This window comes from Triturus cristatus, chromosome 8 (assembly GCF_964204655.1).
Source record: "Triturus cristatus chromosome 8, aTriCri1.1, whole genome shotgun sequence".
NCBI classification, from domain to species: Eukaryota; Metazoa; Chordata; class Amphibia; order Caudata; family Salamandridae; genus Triturus; species Triturus cristatus.
In genome coordinates, this window is record NC_140591.1 from 158,958,341 (window position 1) to 158,977,844 (window position 19,504).

Consider the following 19,504-nt stretch of genomic DNA (forward strand, 5'->3'; position numbering starts at 1 on the left):
GGGGCCCGCTGTAGGGCTATGAATATTGGAAAATATGCAGAGTACGACAGCTCACACCCACTAGAGGATAAAAATAAAGTTACAACACTGAGTCCCAGCAGTCATGAGAAATGAACTCACCTGAAAGGCCCATTGGAGGGCAATATCACCAGCTAGCATGCAGATGAGAGTGTTTAAATGTTGTTGCAAAGTTATACTCTGGCCTATGAACAAGGACCAGGAGGGTCCGAAACACATCAGGCATGATTGAAATCTTGATGTTCATGCTGGTTTTCAGCCTTGAAAAATAAAGAACTTCAGAAGTTAATCTGCAAGCAAGTGTGATATATAATCTATCCTTATATAGTAACACCCCCAGCTATTTAGCACAAAAGCTGGAGTGGTCGGGAGGATGCAGACATTCGCGAAGCTCGAGCTCACTACTACTAAAACCTCAATCCTGCCACAAAAAGTGTGTGTGTGTGTGTCCCCGTGTCCAAGCTAACCGTGATCAAGACCACTGAGGTTGAAACACGTTGGTTTAGAAAGGTGATGACAATGATAAAAATTGCCTTTCATACAGACTACCTGGAGTGGCAGTTTTTCTTTTGTTCGACAATTTGTGTGTGTGTGTGTATATATTACTACAAGGATACTGGCCACATCCACCAGTCGGGGAAGGTGCAGGGCAGCAGGTGCGAGTCCTACTCACAATCCAAGAAAAGTGAACCTCGTAAATCCACGAGATAAACAGCATGCACATAGCGTTTCAGTAGATTAAATGGCTACGCGTTTCAACCCTTAGGGGTCTTTGTCACAGCCTTGGTTACTGGATTGTGCTCGATTTCCCATTAAAAAAAAACATGCACAGTGATAAACAGACAAAATACCAGTAACCAGGAGATATGCAAAACATTGCAGTGGCTCTCATTGTCATGATGTCAAATTTCAGAAAAACAAGTGTTGGCATATCGCAATCACATTTAATATAATACAAAATAAGACCTTCTGCTCACTCTCAAAATAATTATGCAATCTTAATTGGCAGACTGCGTGGCAGATTCAAAAAAGGGGATAGAACATTTTTACATGTGTCTTGTTTTTATCTTTAACAAATTGATCCATAGGCCTCTTGGGCCCATTAGCATATAAAACTGAAAATTAAAAAATTCTATCCGTTTTCAATTGAAATTTTCTCAGTCTGAATTGTCATACTGCACATCAGATTAAAAAAAAGAGGTTTATACATGTTTCAGGTTTTACCTCTGATAAATTGTTTTACAGGCCAAGTGGCTCATTCTCAGTGCATCGCCCAAGGTGTCACAATAACAGTGTGAAAAATCATGCACGTCTCTAAAACCTCTCACTTAAGATGGAAGCCAAGTGGCTGACTCCTTCTGCTTCTATACTGCAGAGTGGCCTACTGTTGGTAGTCCTAATCAACGAAAAATAATAATACAAACACAGTAAATGCTGGATGCGATATTAATAAGAGAAATGCAAGAACAGTACACAACCACAATGGGAGTCTTTTCTCCCTGTTCCACTTTCTTACATACACCTAGACTCTCTCCACAGTCAGAGCATGTGTAAATATTAAAATCAAGAAGCAGCACAAATTCTTGTCTCTCTAAGAGCTCAGAAAAATAAATGCCAAAAGAGTGCTTGAAGAGTTACTGAAGCATATTTTGAAGTTTAAAGAAAAGGGGGCCAAAAAAGAGAAATAAAGGTCATGCAGAACTTGTAGGGGAGCAGCTCGGTAATAAATACAGAGAGAAAAAGTTCAGTGAAATGAGCAACAAGAAAAAGGAATAAAGAAGAAAAATTGAGTAGCAGCAGGTAGAATTTGTTCTCCAAACAGCTGTGGACCAATGACTTCCTAGACAGCGGAGAGGTATATAGAAAAGACAAAATGCTACCACACCAGCCAATGTGAATGTTGTGTTCTTCTCTCTCGTTAAGTCCTCCAGGGAACTTGCTCCCAAGTAAAAGTATGAACTCTGACTCCTCGGTCTTAGCTGTCTCTCCCCGTTTCCACCTCGGGTGCTCCTTTCTGATACGGTCCATGCCAAAAAACAAGGTTAGCATCCTTTCCTTGTTCCTTGGCCCAATGTCTTGCAACAGTGCAGGATACATGTAGATTTGTAATTGCCCTAAAGTGTTCTAGTGTTCTCTTTTTGACTGAGTCAATTGTGCTCCCAACATACCTAAGCTCACACTGGCACATTAGAACATAAATGCAGAAGTCACTACTACATGTCATGAATGTGTCCATCTTCCATTGTCTGCCTGTTGCTTTATTGTACATTTTGACATTGCTACTCTTTTTACAAGCTTTGCATCTCCTACACTTGAAAAAGCCCTTTTGCTCTTGTAGCCAGCCCTCGCGCTAATTCTTTTGTATGAGTTTAGCTGTGCACATGGATGTCACGTAAAGATTTGGATTTATGATCAGTAATCTGTGGAAAGCGGGACACCTCCTTCCCTATGCTGGGATTACTCCTGACCGAGTGCCAGTGCTTTGCGATTATCTTCGTGACTGCCTGACTCTCGCTGTAAAAGGTGGTAATCAGTCTTACTGTGTTCTTCTTCTTTTTTGTATTCTTGGTCAGGAGAGAATCTTGTGTGGTGCCTGCAGCTTTGACTCTTGCTGTCTCCAGTCCCTTTCTGGGGTACCTCCTGGCCCTGACCCTGTTAAACATATTATCCCTCTCCTCTTCGAAAGCCCTATCTGTGCTACAATTCTGTTTGGCACTGAGAAATTCCCCCATATGGAATGCTCATTTCGAGGTTCTGTGGGTGATGGCTCCCAGCATGTAGGATGCTATTGCCTTGCAGTCTCTTTTCGATATAGTCTTGTGTCAATCTTGCCTTCCCTTATCTCCACCTTCATATCCAAAAACTCCATCTCTGTGGGATGTATTTTGTGTGTGAATGCCAGATTCAAATTGTTAGAAATGTACATCAAAAAATCTTCTGGTGCCATCCCAAATGACAAAAGATCATCTCTATACCTTGCCCAAAAAGTTATGGACTTTGTTAATTTCTCATTTCATCTATACACACATGATTGGCCTCCTACCAGCCCATGAAGATCTCTGCATAACTAGGTGCGAAGCAGCTTTCCATCGCTGTGCCGGTGAGCTGACTGAACCAGATGTAATTGAATATATATAAAAAGTATAGCATTTCAAACATGTTGGAGTGATCATACCTACTCAATGGTTTGTCCCTTAAAGTATTTACATGCTTGGTATCATGATTGATGCAAGTGTATAGGGAAACCACATCTAGGGTAACACAGATGTAATGTGCCGCCTGCCAAGGGATGTCTTTTAGTGAGGAAGTCAGTGCTGTTTATTTTGTGGACTTACGAGGTTCACTTTTATTGGAAATTATAGTGTGTGTGTCAGTGTGTGCGTCAGTGTGTGTGTCAGTGTCACAAACACCTCCTCCAAGGAAGAGGCCACAATAGGGGAAACAATGGAGGCATCTTTATTGAAAAACACACCGGATGGCGAATGCAGTTCGGCATAGTATTTGCCTTCTTCAGCGCCAGGGGTGTTCACGGGATTTAGGCGCCATCATGGATTTAAATGTCCTGCCCCATCCTGATAGGTGATATTCCGCTTCACCCCCAAAGTAAGTACTTTTGCATACACCAGCTGTAGGACGCCTAATGCGTCATGACTACAAGTCCCAGAGTCCCTTGTTCTCTTTGGGTTGGTAATGCAGGGGTGGATGAAAAAGAATGTGGGAAGTAAAGCACCTTGATGTTGCTCTGTCCCCTTCTCTGTGTGCCCCTCAAACTCCGATGTCTCCTTAGCTCCCCAGACCGCATCAACCCCCGAGACTTGGTGATCCATTCGGCGGGGGCAAGTCTGGCAGTCCATCTCGCCCAGCGTGGAGTCAATGACTCCAACACCGCTCCATCTCCTCCCGGGCCGGAGGTGGGCCTTGGTCCTTCCAGTAACCTGGATGCAGCCAAAAATCCGCCGAAGCAGAAACCAGTGTCCAAGGTCAACTTAGCGATGTGGTGGCCTCTGGAGCGCATCTCTGGCATACGCGCTGACTATATCACAAACACCTCCTCCAAGGAAAAGGAAGAGGCCACAATAGGGGAAACAATGGAGGCATCTTTATTGAAAAACACACCGGATGGCGAATGCATTTCGGCATAGTATTTGCCTTCTTCAGCGCCAGGGGTGTTCACAGGATGTAGGCGCCATCATGGATTTAAATGTCCTGCCCTATCCTGATAGGCGATACCCCTCTCCGCCCCCAAAGTAAGTACTTTTGCATACACCAGTTGTAGGACGCCTAATATGTATATGTACTGTGGATGGTGTAAATATATAAAAAGGGTTCAAGGTGCCTCACATGCCCACATGGGTTTCTCCCATGTGAAACCCATGGGAGAAACCCATGTCATGGTCTGCTCCCCTCCTTTTCATCATCAGTACCTCTCTGATCAGAAACCTAGCTTTTGAGATTTCTCGGGCCATGAGGACTGATTCAGTCTGACAACTCCTGAGCAGCTACCTGCACTCAAGGAAAGTTACCTGAATCTAAACATTGCACAGCACTAGACAGGAAAGATCTCTTTTCTCAATGGCTGGTTCACTTGAGGCAGCTATTGTGCCATGACAATCTGAGGCAGAGTGAGAGTGCTGGGGTGGGGGGAAGGGGGTGTAATTCCTCACCTACACCATGTTAGTTTTTCTGAGCAGAATGTGGAATAATCACTGGGCCCCAGATTTACTAGGCATATTTGTTCCTTTGTTCTCTTAAAGCATACAATTTGAGATGTCATAAGGGTTGTGATCAAATGCTATGATTTCACATGCTATACGTCATGTAATATGGGATGGTATAACTAGTGCATGGAGAAGGCGCCAGTTATAGTTAATGTAGTGTGGCGAGTGAGGTGATGACTGTATTGAGGTGTGCGACTTATAGTAAATTTGAAGGTGGAGCATAAATGATAAATATAATTGGCGATGTTTAAATTATACATTTAAGTTGCAACTCTTACTTTAGAATTTCTAATGTTTGTATTGTTTAGGTTGAGTCTGTATAGAAAGAATACATGTCCTAACTATAACTTATCTTTTAACCTTTGGGTTTTTTTTTTTTATTGAATTTAAATGATTTTTATTTTTTTTGCTAAATGTGTTTAAAATCGTAGTCTTGAATGTCCTTTAATTGAGTGTTAATTGCATGGTCATAGAGTATAGTGAAGGACCGTGTCATACAGTCTAATGTTGCAGAGTAGAATAGAATATAGTGTAGTGGCATTGCCTATAGTGGAGTACAGTGTTATACGATGGAGTGGTGTGTTGTATAGTGGAGTATCGTGAATTGGTGTGTTATACAGTGGAGTGTCGTACAGTACAGTGGAGTGTCGTATAGTGGACTCTTGTGGAATGACGAGTATAGTGTCATACAATGGCATAGATTGGTGACGAATGTTGTAAAATATAGTGGCATAATGTGTAGTACAGTTCAATGTTGTGCATTGGACTGTGAGCCAGTAGAGTAGTGTATAGTATCGAACCGTGTACTGTTGTACACTGGAGTGTCGTAGAGTGGTGTCGTACAGTGTCATATAGTGGTGTAGCATGTCATATAGTGGAGTGGCATGTGTTGGTGTCATACAGTGTAGCATAGTGGCATAGAATAGATGGGTGTAGAGTCAAGTGTAATATAGTGGTGTAGAGTTTCAAAGAGTACTGTAAGGTGTCATACAGTGGACAGGCGTAGAGTGGGGTGTCGAACAGTGGCATACATCCGCGGTCTGTGCAGGTAACAGCGGTGGAGCCGTGTAAGGGGGGACTCCGAGGGACAATGATGAGGGAGAATTAAATAAATCGTTGCTCGGACCCTCCTTCCCCCCTTGCTTACATCGCCCCACCACTGTTACCTGCACGGGCTGCGGCTGGTGGCATAGATTGTGCTAAAGTATTGTATAGTAGAGTAGAGTAGAGTGTGGTGGAGTTCAGTGCAGTCATGTAGGGAACAGTTTAGTAAACTGTAATTCAAATGAGTGTTGTGTTGTGCGGTGGAGTAGAGTGGCTTGCGTATCATACAGTGTATGTAGTAAAGTAATACAGTGGAGGGGAATGTTGGAAAATGTCATACAGTAGAGTACAGTCAAGTGGAGTGGCGTACTGCAGTGTTGTATATTGTGGTAGACTGAAGTGGTATATAGTGTTGTAGAGTCTAATGGCATAGAGGCACGTGGAGTGGCATACAGTCAAGTAATGGAAGAGAGAGGAATAGTGTCTTCTAGAGTATAGTGGAGTAAAGTGTGGTGGAGTGGCATATATGTATCTGCGTAATGTTTCTTAGAGTGGAGTAGAGTGTCGTACAGTGGAGCAGCGTACACTAGTGTAGCGTGGGTTAAACTGTCGTTCAGTGGAAATGAGGAGTGGCATACATTGCATTGAACTAAAGTGTCAGATAGTAGAGTGGCGTCTTGTATAGTACAGAGTTGTGGAGTGCAGTGGTGTTGCAAAGAGTGGAGTAAAGTGTCATAGAGTGGAGTGTTATTCCGTGCCCTTGAGTATGATAAAATGTTCTACAGTGCAGTAGAATGGAGTGCATAGAATGGAGTAGTGTTGTGGAATATTGTGGGGCACAGTGGAGTGGCATAGAGTTGTAGATTTGAGTGACATACATTGCCATTTAACGGAGTGGCGTGGAGCGGAGTAGTGTCAGTGGAGTAAATTCTGGTGCAGTGGCATGAGGGAGTTGCCTAGGGTATCGTAGAGTGATGTACAGCCTGGTATAGTGGCATACAGTGGCCTACAGTGTAGGACAGTGACATGGACTGGAGTACAAAGAAATAGTATAGAATGCAGTAGTTTGGTAGAGTGTAGGGGCATAGAGTGGCGTACAGTGGAGAAGATCTTCATAGAGTAGACTAGTGTCATAGACTGGAGTGACGTAGAGTGCAGTGTGATAGTGCCATATCGTAGAGTATTGTGGCATACAGTGTAAGAGCGTATATTAGTGATGTACAGTGAAATGGCATAAAGTATAATGTCATAGTGAAGTAGCGTACATTAAACTATTAGAGACTAAATTGGCGTACAGTGTAGCGGCGTGGTGTAGAGTGGAGTGAGGTACAGTGTAGTGGCATACAGTGCAATGCCATATTGTTGTAGAGTGAAATTCAGTGGAGTGTTGCAGAGTGGAGCGGGTTGGAGTGTAGTGGAGTAGTGTAAAGTGAACCCAAGTGGAGTGCTATAACGTTGAGTGTACTGGTGTTTAGTTTAGTGACGTAGAGTGGAGTGACATATAAAGGCATAGTGTAGAGTAGAGCGGAGTTCGTACAGTTGAATAGCGTAGTAGCGTTGGGTGTCATAAAGTGGAGTGGCGTAGAATGAAGCATTGTACAGTGGATTGTCTTTTAGTGGAGTGGCGTACACTGGAATAGTATGCAGTAGTGTACACTGAAGTGTTGTGCAGAGGTATACAGTGGAATAGCGTAGGGTGTAGTGGTGTACAGAGGACTTGCTTAAAGTGGAGTGACGTAAACTCGAGTGTCATAGACTGGAGTGACATAGAGTGTAATAGCGTACAGTGAAGTGGAGATGAGTGGATTAGCATAGAGTGGAATAATGAGTGTACTGGCGTACAGTCTAGTGACGTGGAGTGGAATAGCGTAGAGTGGAGTATTGTACACTGGAATAGCGCAGAGTGGCATAGAATGGAATGGTGCATAGTGTAATAACATAGAGTGACAGAGTGGAGTGGTGTAGAGTGCAGTGACATACAGTGGAATAGCGTAGTGTGTAGAGTCGTATAGTGGACAGGCCTTCAGTGGAGTAGAATAAAGTGGAGTGGCGTGGAGGGTGGTAATTGAAACAGATGTAGCACAAGTTTTTTTTTTACGGATGCAATGTGTCTGGAATATAGATTATGAGGTGTAGATAGTAATTTTTGGTAGTATATGTGAATAGTAGAAGTAGTGTTTAAGGTATAGGTTCTAAAATACTTAGTTATATATTGTGATGTGGTAAGTCCGCAGTATGCTTTGGTACAAACGGATGAAAAGGCAGTATGTGATTATCTAATGGTTGCGTTTACCAGACATTAAAGGCAGCCATGTTGTTTTTAGCACAGTTTGGCTACGTTCTGCGTTTCGCTGTGTTCTGGGTTAGGGTCTTAGATATAGGTAATTAGTAGGTTTTATTATTGTCTCCTACCTATCAGAGATAATGGGTAGAGAAATGTGTTTATTATTTTCTTCATATTTTTACAGCAGTTTAGGTATAACTGTGCATGTTTTAATAATTGTTTTAAGTAGCCCAGTGATTTATAGATATTACTGTGGTACTCTGTAGAATTTTGTATGAAGATTTAAATATGTTAAAAATTTAAAATACACTGTAGTACACTATATTTAAAAATGTAGTAGTGTATTTAATAGTTTTTTAAATTAATTTTTTATACATATTTTTAAACATTCACTTTAAGTACCGCAGTACTTCTTAGGAAGTACAGCGGTACTGCTTACATTTTTGTATAAAATATATAGAAACTTTACAATATCAAATCTAGTGCTTATGTATATCTAAGGGCCTAATGCAGAAGACAGCCTAAAAAAACAGCATGGTTGCCTTTAACTTTTGTAAAAAAAAAAAGTCCTTAGCCAATCGCATAATGCCTTGTCATCGCTATGTAACCATGGCACTTGTGCAAAATCCTGCAGAATTTCATGAAAATACCCAGACAATAGATATCACTGTTTAAATGCCGTATAATGTAAAAAAAAATAGATACCCTACTTACCTTTAACATCATCATCTACAATCCTGCCAAATTTAAAGGAACTCGGACTAGATGTTTGTCTTCCTACGTGTGAGTACAAAGTCTATGGAAAAATGCATTGGTGCACAAACGTGTTTTCGAACCCCCTTTATCTTTGATATATATTATTTGTTTCACAACTTCCAGTAACAATAAAACAGGCTGTCGCGGGCGGTCCGAGTTGTGTTGTTTGGCTTCTACGAGCGTGAGCAATGCGTAAGCCGAAACGCGTTGTTTTTGAGTCTGCCATTAAAAGACTTTGCAGTACGCTGAGAAGTCAGAGTGTTTGCTGTTATACACAGTGACTTGTGGAGATATATATAATATATCATAAAGTACCCTTTGCTGTATCTTAAAAGGTTATTACAAGTCACTTTGGAGTTCCATAATCTTATAAAGGACCTCCGCCTTCATCCCCTTTCCTCTCTATTATCATAGAACTGTTCTGTACCTTATAAAATCTTTATCATGTAGAACTGGGGAACACCGGGCCCCGGGGGAAGCAGAGTCGCAGACTAGTCTTCCCCCGGGGTCATTCGCGCGAGGGTAGGGTCAAGGGGTGGAGTTAGGGGGTGGGTATATGAGCGCAGGGGAGGAAGGCGACTTCCTCTTCCTGCGCTCGGCACCATCGGGAGGGTTTAGCAAAGGGAGTGTGACGAGAGTAGTGTAGGGTTAGGCCTTGGGTAGTTTCGGAGTGTTTACTCGTTGCTGTGGCAGGCGGGACATTGCGAATGGCGTTTGACGGAGCCGACGGTGTGGTGACCTCCGAGGAGGTGAGGCGGGCGCTGTTGGTTCTGGGGCGGGCCGGGCGGGAGGACCTCCTGCGGCCCGGTGTGCTGGGGGAGGCGTGGGTGGGATTTGAGAGGGCCCCGCGGGCGGCTTCGGCAGGGGTGGCGGCGGTATTGGCATGCCAGGAGGAGCTGCCGCCGCCACCGCTGGTTCACTTGGGTCTGCGTGGAAGGGGGCGGGGCGCGGGCCGATCGAGGCAGGCGTGCGGAGGCCGGCGCAGGAGCCTGCCTCCGCGTATTCGTTTCCCCCCCCGCTGCAGTTACAGGCCCACGAGGCTGAAAGGGGGCGTGGCGTCGGCACTGTCCGCGGAGGAGCGGCTTCCGGGGGTGTTGTCTGCGGCCGGGCGGGCTGGTGAAGTGGAGGGTGAGGCAGGCAGGGGAGTGGGGGGGCCAGGGGATGAGCTCTTGGTTGCTGGCGGGGACGGGGCGCCTGAGGTTGTGGCGGGGGTGGGGGTGGGGGGGCTGGGGGCTGCGTGTGGGACGGTGGGCGTGTTGGTGTGGAGGGAGCGGGGGGGCCTGCGGAGACGGAGGGGCCCCTTGATTTGTCCCGGGGGTCCCGGGCTTCGACCCCTGGTGTGTCGGTTGGCGGTGTGGGGCGGCTGGGAGGGGGGGTTGTCGTGGATCCGCCCGGAGGGGTTGTGCAGCCGGTGGGGTCCGCACAGTTTGCCTCGGGGATGCCTGAAGGGGGGTCTTTGGGCGCCCGCCCCCACCCACTGCTCCCGGGTTGGGGCGCGTGGACGTGGGAGGACAGGCTTCGGGAACAGCGCCTTTGGGCGCAAGTGGCGGATGCGCGGCGGGCTGAGCAGGACAGGCGGTGGGTGGGGGCGGTGTGGGAGGTCGAGGCGGAGGGGCCCCCGTCGCCCACGTCGGAGGAGGAGAGGTGGGCGGAGCAAGAGGAGTTAGGGAGGGCGGAGAGGGCGAGGTTGCGGGTGGAGGGGGCTATCAGGGGACCGCGGAAGCAGGCAGGGACGGGCAGGACGGCTTTGAGGCCCGATGGTGCCGGGGCCCACCCAGGTTCGAGCGACCTGGGGGGTGGGGGGGACCCAAGCCGGCGGCTGTCGGCAGAGTTAGGGGGAGTACGGTGGGGCGCAAGACGGCCCCTTACCACCGTCAAGAAGCAGTAGGGTGGTCCGCGGCGGCCATCCCTCCAGCGCGGGAGCGGGCAGCGGCAGCGGGGGGGGAAGGGGTCACGCATGTCTGGCGCGGTGAGTGGCAAGGGTGTGAAGAGAGCGGTGAGAGGTGTTGTGGGTGCCTGACGGTGTGGAGGCAGATGTGGAGTTGGATTATGAGGCGGAAAGTGATGAGCTTTAGGAGGGGGAGGTGCGGGATGACTGTGACGGGACGGGCGCATGCCAGGACAACAGAGAGGTTGGTGTGTTACAGGTGCCCCAGGCGGACAAAGAGACGGTAGAGACGCGGTGGGTGGCCCCCTCCGGAGGACGGCTCAGCGGGCGACATCCGACTTTGACAGGTGAGCGGGTTTGGTGGTCGGTGTGGGACGGGGGTCCCAAGGGTGGAAGGAAGAAGGCTTGTAGGTCGGTTGGGGTTGGAGAAGGTTCCGTGAGGGAAGTTGTGGTGGCTCCAAAGAGTGAGCTCACGATTGATGACAAATCGGTCGGGAGCAAGGCGGTGACGTCGGCGGGGGTGCAGACAGAGAAGGATGGGGGCAAGGAGGAGGCGTCGGGGAGTAAGCTCCCGAAAAAACTGCCTTACATGGGCCTGGCCATGCCGTTGGGGTCGCACTTGTCCGACAAAATTAAGGGGAAGATCTGGAAACACGAGTACGTGGACGTGTTTAAATTACTGCATAGGGAGGTGCAGGCCAAGGAGGGCTCCAAGGAGGAGGAGTGGGAGCTGACTAGGCGGCCGAGGGTGCCGGTGAACATGGAGAATTGGACCTCGGCCTTTCTCATTTATGCGAGTATATATTGCGAGAAGCATCCCGATAGGGCAATCGCATTGTTGAAATATATGGATATTATCAGGAAGGCGCAGATGCAGTTTGGGGGTTTCGCTTGGTTGAGTTACGATGAGGAGTTCAGGGCACGGGTCAGTGCGAACCCCGAGAAGCACTGGGGTGAGGTGGATCAGGAATTATGGATGCAATGGATGGCGTCCACGCATTCATCCGCATCCACTCACACGGCGAGTGGTTTACCGGTCACGTACCGGTCTTTTCAGTCGCGTCCCGCCCACACTGGGGCGGGGGGGACCACAGCACCCACAGGTGGGGCCGGACAGACTAGCAAGCCCGGCACTTACAATACCGGGGCCTGTTGGAGTTACAATCGGGGATATTGTTCCAGGTACCCGTGCAAGTTCAAGCACGAGTGTTCTAAGTGCGGGGGGAAGCACCCCCTTACGCAATGTCTTACACTCACCACTCCTTCCGAACAATGGCGGAATTCCAAGAGGAGGGGGCAGACTGGACAGAAGGGCCCCTACACCGGTTAAGGTGGAGGCGATGGCCCCGTGGCTCTCCCTTTACCCGGACAGGGAGGCCGCCTTGAAGATTCAGTGGGGCTTTACGGACGGTTTTCGGGTTGGGTATCAAGGTCCCAGATCACGGAGATGGGCCGACAATCTCAAATCAGCGAAGGAATTGCCGGGGGTGGTGGCGGCCAAACTCTTGAAGGAGGTGGAGGAGGGGAGGATTGCAGGCCCCTTTTATGACTGGCCGATGGAGGATTTGATCATTTCTCCACTGGGGTGGTGCCCAAAAAGGAGGAGGGTGAGTTTCGCATGATTCATCACCTATCGTGGCCGGAGGGACAGTCAGTGAATGATTTCATCGCGGAGGAGGATTCCCGGGTGCTGTATGCGTCGGTGGATGATGCGATCCGCCTTGTGCGGGTGTGTGGGCCGGGGGCGGAATTGGCGAAATGTGACGTGAAGTCGGCTTTCCGCTTGCTGCCTATACACCCGGCGGATTTTGCGCTCCTCGGGATGCAGTTCGGAGGGGCCATCTTCGTGGACAAGGTCCTGCCCATGGGGTGTGCAATTTCGTGCGCATTGTTCGAGTTGTTTAGCACCTTCCTGCAGTGGGCCTTCACGCAGCGGAGTGGGCACCGGGATGTCACGCACTATCTGGACGATTTCCTCTTCCTTGGGAGGGCAGGTTCGGGGGACTGTGGCAGGGCTCTGTCAGGGTTCCAGGAATTGGCGAAGGGATTTGGGGTTCCTTTGGCGCCCGAAAAGACGAGTGGGCCGGGTTGCGTTCTGACATTCTTGGTAATTGAGCTGGATTCCATCCAATGGACAGCGAGGCTCCCGGTCGCGAAGGTAGCGGAAATTCAGGAGTACCTCCAATGGGCGATTGGTGAGAAACGGATCGCGCTGCGGGCGGTGCAGCGGCTGCTGGGGTTCTTGAACTTTGCGTGCCGGGTGGTCGGGCGGGGCGGACGTTCTGCAGACGGCTCGGCATGGCCATGTCGGGGGCAGTGCTTCCACACCACAGGGTCAGGATCTCCATGGGAGTGAGGGCGGATCTGCGGACATGGCTGGTGTTCTTGATGGATTTCAATGGGGTCTCCTTGGACTTTGTGGAGGAAAACACGGTTTGGCAAATCCAAATTTACTCGGATGCAGCTGGGGCGGATGGCTTTGGTATTTTCTGGGACGGGAGGTGGTGCGCAGAGACCTGGCCGGAGCACTGGAGGAAACAGGGGAGGAGCATTGCCTTTTTGGAATACTTTCCTTTGTTGGTGGCGCTGGAAGTGTGGGGTTCTGAGTTTCAAAACAGGGTGGTGGTGTTCCATGTGGACAACATGACGGTGGTCGAGTTGGTCAACCGGCAGAGGGCAAGGGACCTGAGGGTGTTGCGTTTGTTGAGGAGTTTCATGCTGAAGTGTTTGCGTCTGAATGTGACTTTTCGAGCCAAGCATGTTCCGGGGGCGAATAATGACATTGCGGATGCTTTGTCTCGTTCGCAGTGGCAGCGATTCCGGCGACTGGCACCTGGAGCAGATCTGTGCAAGACTGGGCTGCCGGATGGCATTTGGGCCCTGGGGGAGTGAGGGTGGTTGGCCTCGTGGAGAATTCTGTTGCTGTTACCACCAGGCGGACCTACAGATGGGCGTGGGCAGAGTTTGTCGCTTTTATGGGTTGGAGCGGGGTTCCTGAGGCTGGGGAACAGGTGGTGGTGGAGCGTGGAGTGTTACAGTTTGTACTGCACTGCGTGGATAAGGGGTTGTCGGCTGCAACCATTTCAGGAAAGTTGGCAGGGTTGTCCTTTTATTGCTGTCTGTTTTTTGGTTTTGACCCTACAAAAGGTGTGATTGTTAGTAGGGTGTTGCGGGGTTGGGGGAGGGAGAGAGCGGGGGCACTGTGCCGAGGGAGGCCATAACGTTTGAGGTGTTGGTCCGGTTGGTTGCGGCGTTGCCGCTCTGTTATGATGATTTTGAGGTTTGGATTTTTCGCTTGTGTATGGTCTGGATGTTTTTTGGGGAATTTCGGGTTTCGGAGTTACTGGGCACGCGTGCGGGGGAGGGGCGGAGGTATGAGGAAATCAGATTGGATGCGGGCCGTCTGGGGATTTGGCTCGGTCGGTCGAAGACAGACCAGTTGGGCCGGGGTAAGTGGATTTGGCTGAATGAGAATCAGGGAGGAGGTGTGTGCCCTGTGGCTGAGTGGCGGGCGTTTGTGAGTGTGCGGCAGCTTGGGGTAGGGGAAATATTTTGTCACAGGTCAGGGGCACGAGTGACGGCTGGCCAGTTGTTGGCGGAGTTGCGCATGGCATTGGTGCGTGTGGGTTTGGAGCCGGCGGGTTTTGGAACTCACTCATTTCGGATTGGGGCGGCGACAGCGGCAGCCCGGCTGGGGTGGTCCTGGGATAGGATCCGGCAGATTGGGAGATGGAGGTCAAGGTGTTGTGAGCGGTATGTGCGGAAGTGATAGGGTGGGGTGCAGGGCGTGGGGGGTCGGAGGGGGTGGGGAGTGGCTTTCTGTGTGTGTCTCTAACCTATGTTTCTCTCTTAGGTTGCGTGGGAGGCCCTGGGGCCAAGACGGTCACATGGATCGTGGGGCATTCCTTTGTGCACTGGGCGTCGAAATACGCGGAGCAGCAGGTGTACGGTCGTAACCTGGGACTCAAAGGACAACATCACGAAGTGCACTGGTGGGGTAAAGGGGGAATGCGATGGGGGGCACTACTGCCCTGGCTCGCGAAGATGGTCCCACAGAAGGGTTGCCCGGATCTGTTGATTATACACTTGGGGGAGAATGATTTGGTTCGGCGCTCTTACAGCTGATGCAGAGAGACTTGGAGGTACTAAAGCACAGACTGGCAGGGGCTTGCATTGCCTGGACTGAGTTTGTTCAGGGGAGCTGTTAAGCATGGGGCAATTGAAAAGGCGCGACGGAAACTGAACAGAGCTATGCGAGTTTTTTGTGGGGAGAAAGACATTAAGGTGATCAGTCACCCGGGACTACGACTGGAGGTGTGCATCTGTCTAGACTGGGGAACGCCTTCTATATGATGGAGATGAGGGAGGTGGTCAGCAAGCTCTGGAATGAGGCAATCTGGTGTTGCAGGGATGTGTGAGGGGTCCTGGCCTAGGGGGTGGGGCAGGTATCCGCCCTACAGGGGGCTACCTGGTTGGCGGTACTTTGGAGGGGTGGGGGGAGTAATTAGCGGCACACCCATCCCTCGGGGGGGGGAAGAGTGAACGAGGTGGGGGTATTGGAGGCGTGAGTGAAATGGCCGAGGAGAGCCGGGAGGATGCAAGGAGGTTTGTGGAATGGTGAGGAACGGAAGGGGCATGGAGTGGTACAAAAGGGGAGTGTGGAGTGGGTGAAAGGAGTGAAGGATGGTAGAGTGTTGTGGGAAAGTTTATTCAGATAATGTTTGGTTATTGTTTAATGTTGTGCAGCCTGGTCCTAATAAAATGGCCTTTTACGCTAAAGACACGGTGTGGTCTGTTTATTGCGCGAATAAGTATATATTTATGATCATGCAAAAATGTGAAGTACCTAAAAGAGGTGGAGGAGTACACTTTGAAGACTGCTCAAAGATATAGGCACCTATGTTTTGCTTACTCAGTTTGTGGTGTTGGGTGGATCAGTTGAAGACAAAAAGAGGGAGGGATTCCAAAAGCTTGCTGCATCCCAAAAATGTTGCTGCAATCGGGTACCAGCAGAAAAGGTAGGTATGGTTTCCATATGTTAGATACTACATGCTTTAAGTCTTACCTATATCTAAAGAATTAGCATTTTCAGCTCATATCTCACAGGATAAACCTGAAGCTTTTGGCACATGTTTCATAGTATTTTCTAGTTGGTCTGTAATTTCTATACAAACTTTTTTCCATTGTCATGTGACCTTTCAGTGTGTGGAGAACAGTTCTTATCTGGATGGCTGTTTACTTGGGGTGCAATCGTAGTGCGGTAAGCCCCCCTTAGCAACAGACCTTGAGAGTGCACTGTGATGTTTTGTTGGTGCAGTTAAACCTACGCCTTTGTGTCAGTAATGAAGAATTTGTGGTTCTTGTCTGCCAGCGTACCTCCAAAGTAGGGAGGACAACCGTTAGTCCTAAAGGTGTTGATGTTTAAGAGTGTACTAAGATTTTAGAAGGGAAACAAAGCAGCAAAAGCCTCATTTTGCTTTTCTATTTTTAATAGTTTTATGTAGTTCTCAAACTGTAAGGCGCACCCTAAACCATAAAGAGTGATATTCTGTTGTATTTTCAGCTCTTTGATAAGATTTTGTTGATCATGTGCTAAATCCTAAAGCATGTTGGGCTGATAAAACGCACAGTCCACCTACGCATTAATTAAGAAACTTTTTTTTCTCTGTTTCCAGAGCTCATTGAAGGTAACTTTTGAGGAAGATGGCACCACTCAGCCCCTGGACCTGCGAGTTAAACAGACTGTTAGCGTTGTGAAGTCGGCCCAAGAAAAAGTGAGTCCCCTCTTTTTGTTTATCTGCTCTGTTTTGTGGCCCTTTCATTATATGGTATATTAAATCAATTACTTCTAAGCTTTCTAATTTTAATTTGTAAGTAAACATGGTTTTGCTGATAGTAATGACCTGTGTGAGGCTGGTGGTCTTGCGTTACAGACAGTCCAGTTGAGCCATCATTTTACTTCTTCTGGTTTTGAAGCTATCATGGTTTAAGGGTTCGGGAGGGAACTGGTGGACGGCCGCGCCATTCAGAATCTACTAGCCATTCAGTAGATATAGGCAACTAAAGTTTGGTAGTCCGAAAGTTACCCTCTTGGTACAAAGTCCCATTCCTGTACCAGTAGTTACCCTGGTTGAACATTCAGGAGTTTGAATCCTAACTGAAGTCCCATTGGCTAGCAGATTACCCGATCCCTGTTGCCTTTATAATTAGGACACTTGAACTTTAACTATGAGCCCAGTCTTATTATTTCAACTAGTAAACTCCCTTTCCAGCAGATTCAGAATCCTAGTTTTCTTTTATGTTTTTTATTTCATTATTTTTTTGCTTGTGGAACTTTATACACGTTGTCCACCACTTTGGTCAAACCCACTAGGCTTTTCTTCTTGGCACCGAGGGCAGCTGAAAAACTAGGAAAAGAGGCAAACCTATCATTGCCTACTCAATACTTTTGCAGCAGTTTGTCTGACACCTTTGACCATTGGGAAGCCCCTGTTCATAACGAGACCAGACAGGATCTTGCTGAAGAGCTGTAAAAGAATACTGTTGACTTTAGTCCTCATGTTTGCATTGTGGCACATTATAGCTTTGGCACTGTAAAACATTGGGAGTCAAACCCTGTGCCCAGAAGGTGCTAAACATTCTAGTTTGTTCTGCCTTATTTTTGTTCCATACTTTACCATTTGATTGAGAAGCAATAGATCTGTCTGGACACAAGTGTGTGTTCCACTACCATGTCATATTTTCTATGCGATCTAGACCTATCTGGCCTCCTCCTAGAGAAGGCCTTATTTATTCAACCTGGAAGAGGCAAGTTGGTGAAGGGAGTAACTTTGTTCTCTAGTTGGATTGCAGAAGTGCCTGAGAAGTTGAAACGCCAGTGGCAAATAGAAGTACCCCCTCTGGATAGTACCTAGTAACCGCTGCCTGATCTGAGACCCACAGAAAAGGGCTCAAAGTGGTGCATTTTAGGTCTTGGGTAAGCTTTTCTTCATAATGTGCCAAATAAATTACTAGTGACAAACATGAAGATAGCCCATGTGTTACAGGCATCATCTTTGCCCACCTTGCTCCTGCTGGCAATTGCAATCAATGGGTCTCGTGGGGCCGACATTACAAGACTGACTCCCCTTTAGCATCTGCCCACTTTGACAAGGCAACAAATTCATCTGAAGTTTGGGTTTGCTCCATCAAGGCTGTATTAACCTACGAATCAAAATATTAAAAACTTGTATCTGTTAGGACTTTGTGGCCTTCCGCCAGTATGGGAGGCTAATCAGGGCAGCTTGCTGGACTGCCAGAGATGGGTGTATTGAAGCAGAGGCGATGTCTTGTTGCTATATGAGATGCGGCTAAACAATAAAATAAATGATATGTATAGACATCGGGCTAAATTAGTGCAAACCCACGCAACTATATTATGAGCAAAACATGGGATGACACATTTACGCAAAAACCTTTTCAGAAATGCCAGGTTAAAATTGATCCTTTCGCTATGGTACAGGACATATTCTGCATCAGCAGTGCTTCACAATATAAACTCCAACATCCTAGAGTGGTGTCCAGGGAGCAGTATAAGGCTGGTTATATCCACATGGCTTTACACAGTAGTATCATGCACATGTTTTTGTTGATTCTGTATTATAGAAAATATCAATTTAATGAAGTTTGCTGTCGTGAACACGAGGCTGGCGGGCTTTTGCCTTCCGTGCTTGTTCTCAAGATAGAAGAGAGAACTTCTAGATCCAGCAATGACGCTGGCTACAAGTGCCATAACGTGAAAGGCCGAATACAGTCTTGGGAACTGTCCCAGGGTGGCACCCTGAAGCCTGAATGACAAACTAGCGATTCCCAACTTATTGGATTCATCTGACGGTTAGAGGCAGTTGAGTAGAGGTCTGCGTCACCATGCTCACTTTAACACTCTTGGGTCTAATATATTAATTGTATTTAGTCAATATACTTTAAGAAATGTGTCTTCCCATATGGACTACTCCTAAAATAAGAAGTGTGTGGTGATGCTTGTTGATTCAGTTGAAAACTGCTCGAAATATGATGTCATGCCATTCTCCAGGCACCTGACAGAATTAGACATACAAGTGGATACTTGAAAAAACTATTTCTACTTCTAGAGGTTTAGGCCAAGGAATCATTTTCCGCCTTGAATGAGGCCCTCTGTCTTCCAGCTATTGTTAATTTGTACTTATTCCCTCTGGTCAGAATGTCTATGGCCAGATGGATGTTCTCCTATTATTCCCTTTGGATAGGGTGGCCTCATGTACCCAGATGCTGCCATTTAAAGGACACCATTCCTTGCTGCTGTTAGTCCCATGATATGCTATAGTGAGCACCTCAGTACCATACCGTGTATTACATCATCACACGGTGATGTAGCAGACACATCAATAATTTCGACCAAACGTGAGCAAGAAGGGTTTTTTTTCTCTGTCTTCTTTCTGTGCTCTCGCTGTTCCTTGATCAAGGAGGTGTTGCATAACATTGCATGCTACACTCTTTGATTAAATCAATGCAGAACCAGACGTCTTCTGTTCTTCTGACCAACATTTTGTCATAAATAGTGGTGATAATGTGGCCAAGGCTGCCTCTAGGGCCAACATTGCCGGTACCTCTTTGTCTTTCCCTACTCTCTGTACCTCTTCCATCAGTTGGCTGCGCACATTTTAACAGGGTCAGGGTGGCTTCCAGCTGTATTCTTCAGATGTGTACCTGTTGGTTAGGCAAGTCACTCAATGCTTCACCAAGAGGCGGTGCTTAATTAACAAAAGTTCCACAACATCT

At 47.8% G+C, this 19,504-nt stretch overlaps 1 protein-coding gene across 1 annotated transcript in view; it reads left to right on the top strand.

The window, feature by feature from the left end:
- C2CD2 (C2 calcium dependent domain containing 2) overlaps positions 1-19,504 on the top strand; it is a 426,997-nt gene that overhangs the window by 116,019 nt on the left and 291,474 nt on the right. The window contains exon 2 of the mRNA XM_085621220.1: positions 16,384-16,482. Coding sequence (XP_085477346.1) covers positions 16,384-16,482 — 99 coding nt within the window. The remainder of the gene's footprint in view (positions 1-16,383; positions 16,483-19,504) is intronic.